Here is a 20,093-nt window from a genome sequence, read left to right as displayed (position 1 = left end):
CGCCCCTCTCCAGTGCTTTGCGCTGTACAAGCGCAGAAGCATGGACCTTTTCCCAAAGAAGTTCCTTTGTAAGCGTAACGAAAATAGTTCTGAAAAGGGCAGAGTTGTCCCCGTAAGGGAACTGTTCTTTACCCTTGGTGCAAAGTGATAGGTTTCAGTAGAATTAGATGTTAGCTTGAAATCTGCATGGATGAAAGTTATGTTCACACAGCAAAGGAAGTCAGCTACCAGGAGGCAGAAAGAAAGGGCAGTTCCTCTCTGAGGAGAAACGTCCTATCTCCGAGTGTCCTAGCGCAGAATGTTTACAAAACGCTCATTAAGGGAAAGGGGATTGCGAGATAGCAACAAATCTGGTGAACAGCTTACACTACACAAGATAAGAGAGGCAAGGCGACCATAGAAGAGAGCAAGCCATATCCAATTACCGAGACCTGGGTTTGGGGAGGGGGAAGGGGGAAGACAGACAGGACAGATCACAAGTTTCAAGACAAGAGCTTCCAAACTTGTCATCTCTCTGTGACACAAGCTGCGTACAACCCAAGGGATAAAACCACCACTTAGCCCACACGAGGGCTAGAGCTTGTTGAGTGCGGTTGGAGGCTAGAGCGAAGTCATGGATTCTGTAGTCCTCCAGCTGTGGGCTGTCCTCTGTCTCTTGGGTCACCTTGCCACTTGCAGTCCCATCCTGAGCTTGGAGCACTCTTCCTTGGAGGAAGATGTGCCTCTTTTCGACGAGATTCTCTCCGAGCAGGACGGTGTTGATTTCAACACGCTGCTTCAGAATATGAAAAACGAGTTTTTGAAGACGTTGAACCTCTCCGACATTCCCCTGCACGAAACGGCCAAGGTGGATCCACCAGAGTACATGCTAGAGCTGTACAACAGGTTTGCCACTGATAGGACATCTATGCCATCCGCAAATATTATTAGGAGCTTCAAAAATGAAGGTAAGCTATGGGCATCTCTAGGAGAAGTAAATACAGCGTCATTCTAGTCAGTGTGACATGCGCTTACCAGGCATGGAGCATGAATGGCGAGGGGAAAAAGGCCTTTCAGTGAGGACGGCGCTGGAAACGGGCACCTAACGCGGCTTGTACCAGCGTTACCCAGAGCCCGCTTCTTGTGAGCTAGACCTCTTGCCCTTTGCTTTAGAGATTGTGAGGTTTTGGGGGAAAAAGATGTTTCTTTAATGTTTGGACAGCACCAAGGATAATTTGGATGCATCGTTTTCATTATCTGCATAATGATGCGTATCATTTATAAGTACCTGATCTATTTTTCAAACAAATACCTCAAGTAATCGTTGAAATTAAGGCAAGAAATGTTTTTATATGCTGTTCAGAGGTGCAATATTTTCCTATTAGGAGCTTAACCAAGCACAGCTTTCTGTTGATATCCTCTCACTACTGGTCCTCATGGGATGTGTAACATTTTTCCCTTGTCATCTGAGCATAGTCCAGCAAATACATAGCGATACGTGAAGCAGAATTTTGGATAACCCTTAGGTTCTGCTTTGCAGGACTAGAATAATTCCTATTAAAAACAAAACCAAAAAAAAGCTGAAGAAGCTTGATTGTGACCGGTGGTAGATTCCTGCATGTTTCTGCCTTAGCATTTCCTCTCAGTTCAACGACATTTCAGTGCTAACATTCAATAGATTGTCCATACCTGTTTGTACCAATACAGGTTTTATGTTAAACAGGTTTTCAACTCTCATTTCCACATACCAATTACTCCACTTGACAAATACAAGTGCTCTGACTGGGTTTAACTCCTCAGGGGTACATGCAACTATTCCAACTGCCACGGGACTTCTCTCGTCCTTTGTTAGTCCAATTAATGAAGTGTGGATGTCATTACTGGTTTTTCCTAGCACTGGCGATTTCAAGGCGCTGTACTATAAGGAGAGGCTGCGTGCAAGTCGTTTCAGATTTGCAACACAGTGAGAATCCAAAAGCTCTGTTCTGCTCTGTCCTTCTGCCAGGCCTGGCCGCTTTCTACCAGCAACATGCTTCTGGTTGAAGAGGCAACTAGGCTGTGGTTTCAGGCTTCTTCACATATTCTTTTCTCCAGTGTGGAGGAATTTGTTGAAGGGTTGATGGCAAACCAGTTACACCCCCTGGTGAGCAGCCGCTCATCTGGACAGCCGTGCCTGTCACTGCTCAGCAGCGTGAACGCAGATGTACGCAGGAATGCGTCTGGAGCTTTTCTCCTTTTGCTCTATTTGGAACAAGTAAATGGGATAAAACTTGCCAAGTATGATGTGCTAAAGAATAAAATAACGTGTGGTTTAGTGGCATAAATCTTTGGTCGTTCCACTGGCAAAACCAAAATTCTTTCAGGCTTGCAGCATTGCAAATGGTACGGGCTGACCAGTAGTGGTCCGCAGTCCAGCGCCTTTTTGTAACCGTGGCGTTCAAAGCCTGTTTCATCACTGCAGCAGCTCTGCACCAGCTGGGGCAAACCTGGCTTAACTTCTGTCATTTCAGTGTTTCTCTCGCCTCTTACACTCCAAAACAGCGAGATGCGGAGTGAGGCTGCTGATGTCAAGGCAGCTTCATGAACACATGCAGTTAGAGGGACTGTGGAATTAATGTTGTGTCTTGAAATTCTGTACAACTAGGAACCATCCGTTTCATGCTAAAGAGCTCTTCTGATGGATTAATTGCTTGCAATCATCAGAACAATAGAAACAGATCATACCATGGAATGGTTTTGTTCGCCCGCCTACTGAAAACTGGCAGTAATGGTAGTTTCATTTTTATATATTTTATATATATATATCTCCTTTATTAAATGTTTTAAGAGCATTACAGAAACATAGCATGCTGCATGGCTGGAAATAGCTCTTTGTTTTAAGCCATCAACTGTAACATCTCCGTCATAAATGGGACTAATTAGTTCTTAAAACATGAATAAAAGCCTTAAGGGAAAAATCTTTCTTTTCCTATGGCCTCCAGATCTCCCTGCCTGACCCTGCTAGGGGTGTACTGGTAACAGTAGGGGATATTTCACCCTATGGGCTTTCTAGCTGAAGTGCAGAGTCACATTCTGACTCAGAAATAAACACTTCTCACACCCTGCTTGCGCTCCCCCAGCTTCTTACATATAGTGTGGCCTTCCCTGCCTCCTACTGAATTACTTATGCTCATCTTCTCTATGGTCAGGTGGCATTTCTCTGCTCTGTCATTATATGTAAGCACTGCAGACTCACCTTAGCCTATCAAGGTCTAGGAAATCCCATGATCTCTTCCAGGTCGGAGATTATAGCTAAGCTTGAATAGCATCGTCTTTCAGCTCGCGGTCTGCTCCTACCCTGATGCTGTGCATAGCGTATTCTGCTCCCACCTTTATCAACTGACAAGTAGGGAAATGCAATCAAAATCATGCCTCATTTTTTTATAATTTGTGAACAGATGAAAGTGCAAAATGGGAAAAAAAAAAAGTCAGGTGCCTCAAACTGAAATGAAGTAGGACAAGTCATGTGCTTAAGTTAACTGCTAGCTTAAGTGCTCTGATGGAGCATGGCCAGTACTTGCAGCTTTATCAGTGTCATTTTTCTACAAACATCAAAATTGGAGAATTCAGAGGTGAAGATAGTAATAGGTTGTGAGTAGTTTGCCTTTGCAGAAACGGTACCCATGGTCCCTGTGTCCTAATCTGTCTTCTGCGTAGACAGCAGAGTAATTCAGCAACAAATACACAGTCGTTAGCTAAGGTTCCTGCATTGTGAAGAAATGCATATTGCCGGTGTATAAACAAACAATGCAGATAGGACAGACGGCCTGACTGACAAGCAGATATTATGTACTTCTTAAATGTTTTATTAACTAAAGCTGCCAAAAGTGCCTGGCTGAGTGCAGCTGTTTGCTCACTTGAAGCCCGTTGAGCCTGTGGCAGGATTTCTGTTGGCTGGTGGTGTTCACACTGGCTGTTCACTGCCAGCTCTTTCTAACCAGGAGCCTCTATATCTTCCAAAGCAACTTTTCCTCCGGCAGTGCTTGGCCCTTTCAGTTTCTGAGGGCTGTTTCCGCAGAAGGACTGCTTGCTAGCACAGAAACGCTCAGCAGCCACAGACAGTGCCTGCTGTTCTTGTGTATGCAGCTTACATGTTGTCCGATCCCTGTTCATTCCCTTCTTCCTTTCCTCTCCTACACCGATGAATGTTTTCCCTCATTTCTTAAATAGTTGTTGTACAGCAACCTAGAAGTGATTTTGGTTTAGTATTAGACAAAACATTTTTAATATGTAATCCTTCCAGGTGACAAGAAAGTCCCTGGAAGGCATGGGGATAGAATGAGAATCTATAAATCCAGGCTTACCATGTCTGGGATCTTGCTGTCCTGAGACATCTGAAATAAAGTCGGCCTTTTTTACAAGTGCAGTTTTGGGGAACGATGAAAAAACGCTCTCCTGGAACTGTTTGACTGAAACCAAGCAGTGCAAAACATGTCAGATGAACTTCGGTGCATGTGTTGCTGAATATACCGACCCTTCTAAAATATTTGATCTTTGTCATTTCCAGACTTGGCTTCCCACCCTATTGGTGTTACAGGAATTCGGAAATACCCTCTTCTATTCAATGTTTCCATCCCTCACCATGAAGAAATCACCATGGCAGAGCTGAGGCTCTACACCTTGGTGGAGCGGGACCAAATGCTCTACGATGGGCTCGACCGGAAAGTCACTATTTTTGAAGTGCTGGAGAATGGCCATCCGGGGGTAGGAGAAGCAAGAAAGATGGTGGCACTGGCATCTAGGCAGATCTATGGCACAAGCAGCGAGTGGGAGAGCTTCGAGGTCACCGAAGCCATCAGGCGTTGGCGAAGGGCAGGGCTGACCACGCACCGGCTGGAAGTTCATATAGAGAGCAGGGAAGGGGAGGAGCAGAACGGAGAGGGGAAACTCGATATTGACATCAACTCCGAGGCTAAGCACGTGCCCCTGTTGATTGTGTTCTCTGATGACCAAAGCAATGACAAAAAAGAGGAGAAGCAAGAGCTGAATGAAATGATAGACCATGAGCAGCTCCTGGACTTGGAGAACCTGGAGGTCGGCAATTTCCACGGCCAGCCCGGTGAGGAGGCACTGCTCCAGATGCGCTCCAACATCATTTATGACTCTACTGCCCGAATCCGGAGGAACGCAAAAGGCAACTACTGCAAAAAGACTCCACTCTACATAGATTTCAAGGAGATTGGCTGGGATTCCTGGATCATCGCCCCGGCGGGATATGAAGCTTACGAGTGCCATGGAGTGTGCGCCTACCCCTTAACAGAGCACGTCACACCCACGAAACATGCCATTGTCCAGACTTTGGTTCACCTGAAGAATCCCCAGAAAGCCTCCAAGGCCTGCTGTGTGCCCACCAAACTCGATCCCATCTCCATTCTCTACTTAGATGCAGGGGTGGTCACCTACAAGTTCAAATACGAAGGCATGGTGGTATCAGAGTGTGGCTGCAGATAGTAGCAGGGAATGCATGCACAGGGGGGTGCACAGGGGAAGTATTTAATGATTCAGTCTGTAAATTTGTACATTTCGGATTTCCTATTTAATAAGGTTATTTAATGAGGCATGTACAGATAATTGTGTTTCCTGTTATGGGGAATGGGCAAGTCGTACGACTGTAGGGAATGTATATTTTGTTCCATTGCTTGCTTCTTGCTGCTCTTTGCTGTCCCAATAATGACCGAGTCTCTCTTCCTATCACGGCATAGAGCAGATCACTGGATTACTTGGGAGGGCTTTTTGTGCCAAAGGGGCACATTCAAATTCACAGCAATAAAGGAATATTTTTGTACTTTATAAATGTTGATTGGCATCTACAGGGATTTCCAGAGCTATGAAAGATAGGTGAACTATGGGCAACACACACCTAGATTGTCTAGTTTTGTGTAAAATCTTTATAAAGATCTTTACATGCTCAGATTTTTTTAATTTATCTCTGTAGATCTGAAGTCCTGACAATTCCCAAGCCCCTAAATCACTACGACATGACAAGGTGTTAGACCTTTTTTCCTTTTTTTCCTTCCTCCTTTCTTTAACCTTTCCCTGTCTCAGTTGAAAGTAACTGGCAGGGATGATTTGGCATCTGGAGCGGAAGGAAACCATTCCGTTTTCCATCTTTCTTAGTAAAGCAGTGGGCCCAGGAGCAATGCCAGGGTTGTGCAGTGCTCTGACCTGTGACAGCAAGAAGTTCCCCCTGTGCATGTTCATTACAAAAGCACCCTGTGCAAGGCAGCACTGGCTTTGTTGCACCAGCTGTGTGTTGTCTCTCAAGGGCCAGAGCTTTGGGTGGCAGAAATAAGTGAAGTAAATCTCATGAATCCTTGAAATTGTACCAGTTTATACCAGTTAGGAAACTAGTCCCTGTACCCAGTCCCGTAAGGTGCATACGATACAGCTGTCTAATCCAATTCAGATGGCCAAGTAGTAGTATTGCATTGAGTCTGCAAAGAGCTAGACAGAAAAGACCCCCCTTCGTGCCAGCTAGAGAGGATCATTCCTTTATGTATGTGCTGAGGTTGTCAATTCAGAAAGATCCTGCGCCCCCCTCACTTAAACTCTATATGATGGAGTCACATGCCATGTTTCCGCCACTCTTCTGCAACAAATCGTGGTGATAAGGAGGTGTCAGAGCTGAGAAACAATAGACCCGTCACTTTATTTATACTAAGCTGCAAATTTGTCAGATTCTTGGGAAAGTGTAAGTGACGTTGACTCTTTTAGCCTGGACCAGAGCTACTGTACTGTCCCTGCCTCTCTTTTACGCTTTTAAGGGAAAGTTATCTTCCCTGGAAGTGATAAGGGTCTTTGAAAGACTCACTCTAACACTTCATGGGAATGAACACCAAAGGCTATCGTGCACCAACTAAAACCAGTTTCACCTATTTTCACACATACTCTGCTGTGCTTCCCATAATTTATTGACCTATTTATTGACTGCCTGCCTTTGTAATATAATGTAGAATACAGAATGTTTTATTTTTGTGCTTGTGTGTAATCCCACTTGGATAAAAACCTGTACCAATCCTGTTTTACATGGAATCTCTCTGTTGAGTTGTGCTGCACGGCGATTGGGGGTTGCTGGTGGGTTTTTTCCCCTAGATATTTGTGAATACTGTACGCCGCAGTTATCTCCCTTGCTTCCAGAGCCGTTCGCTCACTGCAGTGATTTAAGCAGCATTCTGCAGCACGTGTGCTCCTGCCCGGTGCATAGCTACTCTTGCAGGGCTATCATTCATTAAGTGGTCAGCCATGTAGTTTACTGTAGAGTTACTCGGTCTCCACTCGTGCTGCGTGTTCCCAGATAGCGGGCTGTGCCGTGGGGCTGCAGTGCTCTGTGCCTGCTGCAGATCTCGCCCTGCGAGTGCCCGACACCACTCACAGACCTTTCCCTAGCACACTGCAGTCTCAGTCTGTGGGTAATGGCATGGCAGAAGAATTCGTAAGAGGTGTGATATGCTCTGCTGACATGAACTGCAGCAGCCAACGGTTGAAGTGTGACCACACGGATCCTTTCAAAACTATCCATGATTCTTATGAAGCCGTTTGCCAAGACAAGCCATTCACCTTGTTAGGAGTGATAATCCAGCATTAGGGAGATAATCTGACATTTGCTTTTATCATCTCTTTTCTGCGACTGTTCCCGTGGCAGTGATCTGACGAGGGTGCTTGTTGCACCACTGTCCTTTACGGAGCACTACAAACATTTCTGAACAGCGCGTGGGAGGACCTGTGCCTTAAAAATAATAAGCAACCCACTGTAATCAGCCATAATCACTGTAAATTTTCCAGTGACCACGTAGCAAAGCAGAGTGGCTGCCTTCACGCTCTTTTACTGCCACAGAATTGTTGCGGTAGAGCAGATAGCACACAGTGTATTACAGTACAGCAGATCATAGAATCATAGACTGGTTTGGGTTGGACAGGACCTTAAAGATCATCTAGTTCCAACCCCCTGCCATGGGCAGGGCTTTTATCCATAAACCTGCATGTGTGAATTGTTTCAAAATCAGTAAAAATATCAGTGATGGTTGTTTAGAATTAGCAGCCAGCCAAGTCTTTTGATATTAGGAACTTTTCTTTACAAAGCAGAAAGACCCTGCTGTGGCTCAAGGAGTATTTTAGCCAGAGTTTGTGGTGAAATCTGCAGAGCGTGAGATGTATCCTATTGAGCTATTCTGGGAGGAAACTGAGCATCTCTTGAATCCTTCAGCTGCAGCTTTGCTGTTCATAACCTGAGACTGGAACTACTGAGAATGGTATTTCATGTATTAATGTGAGTCTGTTAGGACTGCATGCCCGCTTCATGAGCCAGACCTTCACTTTTACCTTACCTCTGAATATAATTGCACAAAGACATTTGCTGGATGTTCACGCGCTCAGATGGTAGAGGTTGGGCAGAATGGCACCAAAATGCAGGCAATTATTTTATAATGAGCTTTCCCTAAGTAGCGAATTAAGGTTGGTTTTGCAAACTCAGAAGTCCTTGGCTTTAAATGCACCTGTGTGTGTAAATACGACGCTCACAAATAGCGTGGTGACTGCATGAGAAGAGCCAGTGCTGCCGAGCTGGAAGTGCTGGTAATGTCAGCGCCAAGATCCTGAAAACGTATTCCACTGCATGTTTTCATTTTCTTTGTTCTTTTCTCCTTCCTTCCAACCATCCGCATTAGTGTTGTGACTTCTGTTTCCAAAAGAATTTATTTTCCACATTAAATAGTGTGTATCGATTTTACTTTCATATCTGATCTATTCTATATCAACGTGCTAGCAGAAGCGTGACTTCAATCTTAAAAGTGCAAACCAATTTTAGGAAGGTTTGGAAAAATATGGCTTCAGGATGGATCTATCTTTCCATCCATCCATTTCTGAACCAAAGGAAGCAGCAACCCTGTCTTGCATAAATCAACAGTGTCAGCTGGATTCTTGCTTTCGTCTGTTTCTGAGTGTGTATACGAATGCGCACGCAGATGTGAGGCCCCTTTTCTGCTGGACGCTGTATGAAATGCCAGGCAGTGCTCGCAGTCTAAATAGACAGGGCAGACAAAGGGGGGGAGCAAAAACCAAATGATACAAAGCGAGGAAGAGCCTGGATAACGTGTCCGTGAGGGAGTTGAGGGAAGAGCTTTGGTCTTGGATTGCTGCTCTTAAATCAACACGCATGATGCCTCCAGAAGAGCACAAACTTCAAGACATCTTACTCATTTCTTGGCCTCTGAAACAATCATGACAGCTCTCCCCCCCCTGCAAACACTCAGCATCACTGCCAGATTTCATGAAGCACCTGGAGTTTGAGGTTCCCTTAAATGATCTATATCTCTTAGCTCACTGCACATGGACTGAAATTCCTCCAGTTGGTTTCTCCCAAAGCTTGCTTGCTTGCTTTATCCCTTTCTTGGGTGTGATCCCAGGACCCCAGGCTCACTCTGCAGTGCCCTGCACAGCTGAAGTAACAGCTTCCCGGCTTTTTGAGTGTTAAAGCGTGACAGCTCAGCATGGCTTCTTCTGCCACCGCTGCACTGCTGGGCTGTTTGGGGCAGTCTGGGGAGCCTGGGGAGAAAGGGCAGTGCCTGGTGCTGGCTCCTGCTTCTCCCATTTGGAGATGACCAAATGGCAGTCTTTGGGAACTCAAATATTCCTGACTGTTGTGCACACACGCCTCTTTCCACAGTCAGCGGGCCGTACCAGGTGAGCAGCAACCCTGGAGCTAAAGGCATGAGGATCAGCCTACCCAAAACTGAGGTCACTTAAGAAAAATCACCTCCCAAAGCAACCATCATGCAAAGCAGCAGCCAAAACCTGTGCTCATCTTCTTCTCCCGGGCTGTAACCCCTGCGCTGCCCTTCTCACGCTGCTCAGAGAGCAAAGCAGACCAGAACCTCCAACAGCCTAGAAATATCATAGGATCCTGCGGTTTTTTGGAGCCACAGGCAGATTGGTGCCTGGCTTACCTACAGCACACTGGGAGAGGTTCAGTTCAGCATTCCCTGTGAAACACACTGAGCCAAACCCCAGAAAAATGTATAATTTTTTTGAGGGGGAAAAAAAAAAAGAGAGGAGGAAGAATTCCTGGCCCTTGAACATCTGCTTCAAGCATTTGAAAAACTACAGCCCAGTGTTAATTTAAACTTCCTTATAACCCGGTTCAACATTTGGAGTGCAAACACTGTTAATAGGATGGGAACCGGGGTGGTGGTGGTTTGCTTACTATATTGGGAAACAAAGCCAGAACAAAACTAGCTTGAGATAGAGTTTTTGTTTATACTGCTGACCCATCTGTCTTCATTAATGCACTATTTACAGGAAAAGTTTAAAAATTAGCTTCTGCTCCTTCTTCAATTGCAACAGCAACAAATAAAGGCTGAATGGTTCATTTGCCCTCAACTAAAAATGGAAACTCTTATCAGCACCCCTTGGAAGAAGAGGTTTACTAGATGGAGTGTATTATTGTAGAATATTAGTGCTGGGACTAGGCATTTTGGCCAGAGCTGTGTATTTCTAGCACCGGCAATGTTGGGAGTGCAGAGCGGTCAGGGAGGTGCCTGTGTCACAGAAAGCACAAACCAGCTGCAAAAGGTGACCCATGTCTTACTCTGAACTCCTGCTTTGAAGTCTAAGGGGGAACTGCTGTGGTTTTTTCTCCTGTATTGACCCACACAGGGTAACAGGATGCGATTTCCCTGGGCGTGAACAGGGACATGGCACAGACCTGGCATAGAAATCACCCAATGGCGTAGAAATCACCCAAGCTGTCTCTGGCACTGACACCGGATAAGGAGAGGCAGTGCGGGGCGATACCCCTCTCTCTTACTGCAAATAAAGGCATGATACATATGCACTTGAATTTCTAGAGTTTCATGCCTACATGAGAGCACGTGAAAGCCACCCAAACGTGTCTACCCTGAACGTCCCCCGGGCAGAATGAGGCAGGTCGGAGACAACCTGTTATTAAGCCAGTTTAGCTGGCAGTGAAGAACAGCCAGGTCTGGCACACTTGGTTGGCACAGCTCTGACCCGAGCAGGACCCTGAGTTTATGGCCTAGCACCCCTGGACACTGCCTAAGGAAAAGAGACTGTCAGACCTGCCGTGCAAATGAACTGCAGTGATCACCTTCCCAGTAAGAAGAAAAAGCCGCTTTGCACTACAAGGCCATTGAAATGGAGATATCTGTTAAAAAACCCAAAACCAAACCAAACTCTTTGTCTATAAAGCATAAAGCCAGTAATTTCCAAAGGGTGGGCAGGTTTGTCAGAGTTCTTATCTCAATTGCGCATCCCACTGCAGGCCCAGGCTTCCAAATGACCTCAGAACCCTGGGCACGTTTTGGGAACAAGTCTAGGCATCCTGCCTCGCCCTCCTTCACCCCTTTGTCCCTCCCTTGCTCTCCTTCATCCCTCTGTCACTCTCCATCCGCTTGATACGTGTTTTGTCAGGCCACGTCTCTGCAGGCCGTTCCCTGGGGAGCGGGACTCGAGGCACGTAGCGTGTCTGCGCCTCTCGCCGGGGAGCAGCTTGCCGGGGAAATGCAAGGCTGTGGAAAAGAGTGCAAGGAGCAGCCGTTAGAATTACTGCTTCTTTTCCCAGATAAAAGTGGAGGGAAAAGTCCACTTTCTGATACCCTTGTCAAGAAGATGAATAGTGGAAGGGGGTCCAGCTCTCCCTGATAAGGTCTTGGCAACATCTCCTGCAGCAACTGAGCACATTTGCTTCCAGGTGAATGCCAGTAAATGCCAGTTTACTGCCTCCCAAGTCACTCCAGGTGTCGGTAAGAGCAGAGGTTGAGCTGGCAATTAGCTGTGAAAATTTCCAACCCCACCTCACCACACGGCGCTGCTGGCAAAGCTCATTAGGACATAGCCACACTATTCCAGTTATTTTTTAGAGGGGATAATGCCAGAAGATAGAGAAGTGGATCACATGGATTCTGCAGTATATCCAGCTCAGGACACATGAGCTTATGTTGGAAATGGGAAGTTTGCTAACTTGTTTTACACCACTGGATACATGCCCAGGGTGATGCTCTTCACAACGCAGATTGATCAACCCCCTGCTCAGCATTTCAAGGGCTTAGCGGGACCTTTGCGTTTTTTTAAGTAAACAAAGGAAATATGAGGGATAAAAGCAATCAACATGGCTGCAATAAAGGAAACGATATGAGAGGAATGGATTTCCGTGACATAGAGCAATGCTTCCTGAAAAGGATGGGATTTTTTTTCCTGACTCAAATATTACATTTTCTGTGACGGCCCAAGATAGGGCCAACAAAGACAATACACTGTATTTTATTTAAAGTGGGCAGCTATGGTGCCATTAATTCAATATTAGCATAACTCTCTCACAGGAGCTGCTGCGGGTCATATCTGCAACGACTTTAGGATGAGGGGATGCTCATTGCAGCTCCCCAAACAATGTCCTTCAGCTCTGTGTGGCTGAGGCTATCCAGCATGTGAGCTTCCGATGGTGTTGAAAAGATACGTGTCGAGTTAAGTGAGAAGGTTTAAACACAGGGTGGTCTCTGAAATCAAGTACAGTAGCTAACAGCAACTAGTAGCTAAACAACAGTGCAACCTTCCATAGCTCTCAGGTTTATGTTGGCTTTGCTGTAGCAACCCCTTATCTTTCCAGAGATTAGAGCATTTCAGATCAGTTGTTGTGAGATTTGGTGGAATCCATTTCCTGAGCTGTCACCGCTGGCTAATAACGCAAAGTCAAAATGCAAAGCTTTGGGAGAGGGGGAAAGCAAAACCTGTCCTACAATCCTAAACCTGCTCTATTTGCTTTTATCATGACCAGATTTTAGATGCCCAGCTCAAGATACTGACGCAGAGAAGCCTACAGCCTCAACCTTGAGTCAGCTGAACCAGAAGCAGAGCAAATATCTTATTTTAGGAAAAATGAGTCCTTTACCCATTTCCACAAGTACTGGTAGCTGGCATAACTGTTCACCAGTTATTGCTTACTGTGCTTGCTCTTCACCAGATCTGCACTATGAAATCCCAACCTGAATTCCCCCGTGGATTAAGATGACAGGAGGGATCCATGGGAAACTGAGACCCACACAGGTAGGAGAGTAATGGGCTGATTCAGCCACTGAAAAAGTTTAAGTGATTTGAGTTTGGCTGACAGTAGTTGGTTGCTGCTGAGATAGACACAAAATAGTGTAACATCATGCAAATACAACCTGCTATCCAAAATTTCACTTACAGCTTTGTGCCAATTTTGAAGTCGTCCTTGCAGGGAAAGCAAGTTGCTGTCAGCCACAGTTGCTTTCCTCGCTGAACTCATCCTTTTCTCTTGGGATTTCTCTAGCTCATGTCGTTTCTCGTTCTTTTGCACTCCTCTGCCAATCGACAACTTACACCAGCTGCAAATTTTGGCCCAATAATATTGATTGCACGTCTTGTGCTTCCTCTGTCCACCCTAATTAGTGCATTAGAGATAAGCAACGTGCCCTGAGCAGCGAGCTAATGGCAGAGGGAGCAGGCCGTGCTCGCAGGGCATGCGTCCTTCCTGACAGGGGCTGCCACACGCATTCCTCCCTGACACTGTTCAGGGCACTGCATGCAACACTAATGAGCTCCAAACAATTTAGACAAGGGCCTCAGGGAGCTCCCCAGAGCTGCATTAACCTCTGCACTTAGTGCAAGAGGAAGGAGCAACTTTCACAATAGGGATGTTGGCTAAGCCGGACTCTGCTGCACGCTGCGGTTGGCATGCACACAGCAACGCAGCAGCCTTCGAGGGACTGGGTAGCCAGTAGGAAATATACTACCTGTGTGAACAAATGAACTGTACCTCTATATCTGCTCTCAGCTGCTCTTCTATCCAAAACCATCCTGCTTTTGCATCATTCTCTCAGTCTGGCATCATTCTTCTCAGGGGAAAAACAGTGGCTTCACCACTGACACCAATGTTGTCAATACTTCTGGCCTAAAACCTCTAGCCTAAAGTTAAAAAAAGGAAGGGTTATCTGGCCAGCCCCATGACCTAGTTATTATCACAAATATTTGCAGCGTAGGTTGGGATTCAGGACTCCCAAGTCTGGCTCTGCTTCATATGTGCTCTGCAAACAGTTTCCAAGGCCTTGTTACTTTTGTGTTGAGTTTTGGAGGGCAAAAATCTGTGACCTTGATGTCTTGACTTTCATTGGGACGGAAGACCTAATTAGTTTGGCTGGAAAGGTGAGTGCTGAGCCCTCTGCTGCAAACTGCTTTGCCTTGTCTGGCCAAGGCGCTGCAAGGCTTGCACTGCTGCAGCTCACCTGCACAGGCAGCGGGCTCCTTGCTCACTGCAGTTGAAGCTAAAAGAGGATGGGGTGCTAATAAGGCTGGCTGTCTTCAAGGCCAGGCTGGACGAGGCTCTGAGCAACCTGGTCTAATGGAAGGTGTCCCTGCCCATGGCAGGGGGGTTGGAACTAGATGGTCTTTAAGGTCCTTTCCAACCCAAACCATTCTGTGATTCTATGATTCTATGAACACATGGGGCAGGTCAAGCAAGAAGCAGTCTAACCATCTGAGCCTTACACCAGTGTCCTAAAAAGCTGCTGGAGATGCAAGCCACATTAAAGCTCCATCTCTGCATTGTGATGGGATGCTAGGGTGCTTCGCTCCGACTGGCATTTTTTTTTAACAACCTTACAAAATAGAAGAAAGGCTCTGATAAACTTTTACTTGTAAAAGCCATCCTGCTTGCCATTATCAGTGAGGCTTTATATTTGAGTGAGCAGAAGCGGGTGAGAGTGGATGACAGCAATTTAATCTGCTGTTGCTTTTCCATAACTTCTTGTGCTATCCTTGACCCTAAGCCAATGCCCGTCCACTGCCAGCTAGGGGAAAGAGCCAGTCTTACGGAGCTAATGAGGTTCTAAACATGTATCCCAGGTCTTCTGCAAATGGAAAATGTGACTTATCCCTATTTCAGAATTCTTTACATGGCCATCTTTATACTGGATAGGAGGAAGGTGGCGAGGGAGCAGGATGTTCCCACTCCCCCAGAGGAAACATGACATCCCAGGGTGTGACAACACTCCAGTTTCCAGTGGACATTTGACCTTTCACTCCCCAGCGCTGCCTGTAGCTGTTGTGTTGGGAACAACCATCCTTGATGTGCTTGACTGACCTCCCAACTCCTTTTGGATTGGCATTTCCATAGAGTTCAGCACTTAAAATGAACACTGGATTTTCAGCAGCATCAACTAGGTGGATGCATGCAGAGGGAACACTTGGCAGCATTACAAAATTCATCCTCTGAGCCCCAGAAAGGGACACACAGGGTAAAGGTGTCATGGAAAAGACTCAAAACCTGCCCTGGCCCTAGGGACCAAGGGTGGACCTCATCCAGAGCATACAGAGTGCCAGGGGAGCATCTCCGGCTGGATGGCAGCCTGTGCTGGCCCTTATCAGGGAGCTGAGGAAGGAAACAAGGCAATGGTGCCAGAGAAAGGAAAAATTTACCTCTCACATGCTCAGAAAGCAGATGCCAAGCTGATGCTTATGTCTTTAATAAGAGGTCAAAGCCCCGGCCTCGCTGGCTGGCTTTAAGATGCACTCATTTGGAAATAGCTCCCTGGATGCAGCACACAGCATTTCGGCCAGCTGATGAGATTAAAGGAGCGTTCCCCTGTTCCCAGTTCCTGTTATCGGTCCATTGTGTTAAGAGGGCCGAAATATCACACCGTGGTTTTACGCGTGATAAAGCAAATTTTCGCAAGCCACACCAGTGGCCGCTGACGGCGCCGGGAGTGTCGTTCCCCACTGCTGTGCAGGGCTCACTGGGGTTGGCTGAGCACGGGGGTGCGGGGGGTCCCTTTGGACAGGGTTATGCATGAAAAGCGAATGGCTTTTTTTGAAGCTTCCTTACACCATGGACTCAAGGGGAAAACGGGATGTTTCCTTCTGGCTGAGCTCTCCGCCCCTTGGAATTTTCAGCTTGGTAAATTCACGGTTGTTTGCTAATGGTTGAGCACACCCTGGAGCCTTGCAGTGGCAGCACCACTAAGGTCTCTGTCCTGCCCCACAGCCTTACAGTTAGGAAAATCGCACTCGAATTCTTATCACCCACCTGACTGCCATATGTGGCTGAAGTTACAAGCCTTGTTTCTTAGGAAACCCAGCTCCCAGTCAGCTGCTGAGCACCTCTGTTTATGGGAATTACCTACCGAGACAACTCTAGTGAAGGAGAACAGCCAGAAGGGTAAAGTGAGATGGGCAAACCATTCCCCACCGAGAACCGTGGAGACCATGCGTGCGGTGAGCTGTTGGCAAATGTGAATTATCCAAGGAAGAAGCTGTCCCAGCTGGAGCCTCTGAGCAGTATTCACCATGCAAGCGCTCAGGGCATTTATCTGCTTGAGTAACTTAGAATTCCTCAACTTGCAGGGTTTTTCGTGCTAGAATAGACGATCATTTTCTCCAAAGGAGTGCTTCCTCAAGCAACCACTGTCCCTGCTACCCTGGCTGCTCCCTCTTGCCCCATGTTGTCCCTTGCTTTATCAGGATGCTCCGTTCTTGCTGGGTTACTTTTCCTCCAGGCCAGTTTGGCCTCGTAGCATCCCTGTGCTGCAGCAAGGTGGCAGGAAAACACAGAGAAAGCAGGACAGTGGGACTGCTTCTGGGGAGGGTGTGGCTGAAAGCCTGGGGACTTGGTTTTGCTCCCCACCTTGGTGAACAGTTACTCATGCAAGAAGTTAATTTGACAGTCTTTTCTTCCAAAAAAGCATCCTGTTCCAGGGGTATTTTCAGCTCCCATGTAGAGGAAGGGCAGACCACATTGCTCTCTCATTCCTGGGGAGAACAACATGTTCTCACTTGCTTTTCTTGCATTTGTGTAAGCCATCCTAAATAGTGGCTGGACACTTTTCCTGCACGTCCACCTCGCCTCCCACAACAATGTGCTATTTTATGCAGTAGTCAAGCTAAAAAAGGGAAGTTACTATCATGCCAAAAATGCAACTTTGATAAAATATGAGTGGATAAGTCAGTATAAGCGTGACTGGCTCAGGATCCAAAGGGAATAATGTGGGAAGGATAATTTTACTTTCTTGCCTCTCACGCCTACCAAATGCCTGGATACAACGAAGAGAATTCCTAAATGAATGCAATAAATACCTAATGAGAGCAAATCCCATTTTTTGTTCTAATGCAAAGAATGCTAGACAATGCCAACGGGACTAAACCGGTTGGAGCGAGTCCAGAGGAGGCCACGGAGATGCTCAGAGGGCTGGAGCACAGCTCCTATGATGAAAAGCGGAGAGAGTTGGGCTTGTTCAGCCTGGAGAAGAGAAGGCTCCAGGGAGACCTTATAGCACCTTCCAGTACCTGAAGGGGCTACAAGGAAGCTGGGGGGGCTTTTTACAAGGGCCTGTAGGGACAGGACAAGGGGTAACAGGTTTAAATTGAAAGTGGGGAGGTTTAGATTGGGTATCAGGAAGAAATTCTTCCCGGAGAGGGTGGGGAGGCACTGGAACAGGTTGCCCAGAGAAGCTGTGGATGCCCCATCCCTGGAAGTGTCCAAGGCCAGGCTGGATGAGGCTTGGAGCAACCTGGTCTAGTGGAAGGTGTCCCTGCCCATGGCAGGGGGGGGTGGGACTGGGTGGGCTTTAAGGTCCCTTCCAGACCAAACCACTCTATGATAACTAAAATTATATCCTAAATGATGTCATATTTTCACCCTGTAACACACGGTTTAACAGGTTTAGATGCGTTCAGATCTGTGTTTTTAATGGCTCTAATTTGGAAAGCCATGTCACATTTAAAGGAGAGGGAAATCTTCAATATATTTTGTGGGTTATCCTACACATTCTCCTATCAGCTTGAGGGGGATGTTCTTGTGTCCTCTCTTCTTGTGTCCTCACACTGGCTCTGCAGTGTGAGGGTTAAAGGGGGTGAAATACAGCCTTTTTGGCAGTTTCCAAGCCTACAGTGCCCAGGACAGGGTTGAAAAGGATCTTTCTACAGGGTTTATTCTTTATTCTCTATGATAGACAGTCTGTAGTACTTTTATATGATAGTAGTAGTTTCACACTTTCTAGGATATCCAGAGTCAATGAAGCCTGCTGAGCTGAAAAGCAGCCACCAAACAACCCTTCGTGAGTTTATTATGCCCCTTGCAGCACAGGGGAGCAGCATCCCCTGCTTCAGGAACAGGAGAGGCTTTCCCTGCTACTCCTTCCCCCAAAAGCTTTGCAGCTTGGCTGCAAAAAGAGAGGGGGGAAGGAAATGTAGGTCGTGCATCGGTCCATTTGGGGGAATCTCGTGTTCTGGTGCCTCCAACAGAAGATCTGAAAGTGCGTTAAATCCAGAGCAGGATTTGGGCATTGCCAGTGTTCAGGTGTGGCTCTCTGCTTTGTGTGGCTGAGCCAGAGGATGTACCCTCAGGGCTGAAAAGGCTCCAAAGTTTTCACAGGTCTGGCATGGGCACATCCATGCTTTTCTTTTCGCTGGAAAAAGTTCACTTATAAAAAAAAGGAAAACCCAACAGCAACACCAGCTCATAAGATGCCCATGCCACTCGCTGGGGCTGTTCGTTCCCCCATGCACATAGGAATTTCCAGCCCACCTGACCTCTGTTGGAGAGTCTATCTTTTAAATAAGGCCACTATAAACACTCCAAATTTTAATGGGCAGAATATCTTCAAAGAAGTTACTCTGATCTTCAGAAACAGTCATGGTTTGATAGAGGTTCTTTTGCCTATCTGCAGCGGAAGTGGAGGAATGCACAGTTTATACTAAAATAACGTGCACTTGTCCTAATCGCGGAGACTTCTGAGCCTCGTCCAAGCCTTTTCACGTCATTACAGTCTACTGCGGGCTGTGAAGGAATTATTTGCCTCTTCACACTTCTGATCTTTGCAGAAAGGAGCGTGTGGCATTTCCAGCCCAGATGTTCACAACGTTTCTCCTAGTCTCGATGGAGAAGTTTCTCCCTAAATGACTCCTGAGTCTCACGCCCAGATTAGTAATCAGTTCCTTGTAAAGGTAAAAAATTAAATGAACACTGAAGCAGCTCTGTCGAGGTCATCTGAAATCACGGACAAGAACTGTGAACGCAAACAGTTGCTCTGAAATACTGGCAGGCAAAATGCATCCCACAGGCACTTTGGGAACCTCTTGATTTGAGTGTCGGGAAGATGTGGGTCCCATAGGTGCAAGATGGGAACTTTGAGTTGCAGCACCAGTGGTGTTAGTGATGCTTGGAAGAGACTTCAGGGGACAAGAAACGTTGTCTCAGGGTGCCACAGTGTGTGCAACATGCGGGTGATGGGGAAGGTGAGGTTTGGATAGCTCAACTTTGAAGGTGGCTAATGGTGGAGGCCATACTGTCCTCCCTGGGGCTCTGTGATGCCCCGGCTGTGGGCTGCGGGGGTCCCGCTGGTCCAGCACAAAGGGGCACTGTGACCCTCACTGAGATTTTAAAGTACCAAGTTTCAGATTTCAAACATTTTAATCTGATTTGATCGTGTCAAGAGCAGAGGGCCGTGGCTGTGGGTCCTCCGGAAGGCACTGTGATCTTGTAGTAGCCCATGCAGTAACCCCATGCAGGCCTCCAGAAAAAATGAATTCCCTGGTGTGAAGGTCTGTGGGCAGGACAGTGAGGAGCTGTGTAGCCTCTGGGAATCCTATGGAAAAGTAAACCATCCAGAGTCAGTCTATAGGTCGAAGGAGCTATTTATGGGTCAGATTCTTAAATGCAGCTGAACTTTCACAAAGCCTTTCCTTTACCTGTACTTCATATCCCCAGCTGAGCAAAGGGAGATTCAGACTGGACCCAAGTTTGAAACTAAGGAGTCTGGGCTCACTTTTAGGGCTAGAAAAGTCTCCCCCTCAGCAAGGCTGACAGCAGCACATGCTATATACCCAATGTTGACTTTTATTCTCTGATAACATTTTCCTGCTCCCATCTCCCCGCTTTTTCACATCGTTTCCTCCGTGTCCCTTTCTCTCACCAGTTCGTTTTTCCTTGCAGGCTCTACCAGCAGGTCTGCGGTCTGTCCTGAGCCAAACTTGTGTATCAGCAAGGCCAAGTGCTCCGCAGCAGTAATCCAGCATTACCCCTGCTTGGCACAGAGTGTTTGGTCCTAGATATC

General features: G+C 46.8%; 1 protein-coding gene across 1 annotated transcript; it reads left to right on the top strand.

The window, feature by feature from the left end:
• The first annotated feature begins 596 nt into the window (after positions 1-596).
• Positions 597-5,637, top strand: BMP10 (bone morphogenetic protein 10). Its single transcript, XM_010158350.1, has 2 exons — positions 597-947; positions 4,526-5,637. The coding sequence occupies exons 1-2, from the start codon at positions 614-616 to the stop codon at positions 5,467-5,469; spliced, it is 1,278 nt and encodes a 425-aa protein (XP_010156652.1). The 5' UTR covers positions 597-613; the 3' UTR covers positions 5,470-5,637.
• The last annotated feature ends 14,456 nt before the right edge of the window (positions 5,638-20,093 follow it).

Source organism: Eurypyga helias, unplaced genomic scaffold (assembly GCF_000690775.1).
Source record: "Eurypyga helias isolate BGI_N326 unplaced genomic scaffold, ASM69077v1 scaffold7049, whole genome shotgun sequence".
NCBI lineage: Eukaryota > Metazoa > Chordata > Aves > Eurypygiformes > Eurypygidae > Eurypyga > Eurypyga helias.
The sequence above is the reverse complement of the archived record's forward strand: the minus strand, read 5'-3'. Positions and strand labels throughout refer to the sequence as shown.

Coding starts and splice junctions, on each gene's coding strand:
- BMP10 (XM_010158350.1), top strand. CDS start 614: ATGGATTCTGTAGTCCTCCAGCTGTGGGCTGTCCTCTGTCTCTTGGGT. Junction 948..4,525: donor TAGGAGCTTCAAAAATGAAG/GTAAGCTATGGG, acceptor TGTCATTTCCAG/ACTTGGCTTCCCACCCTATT.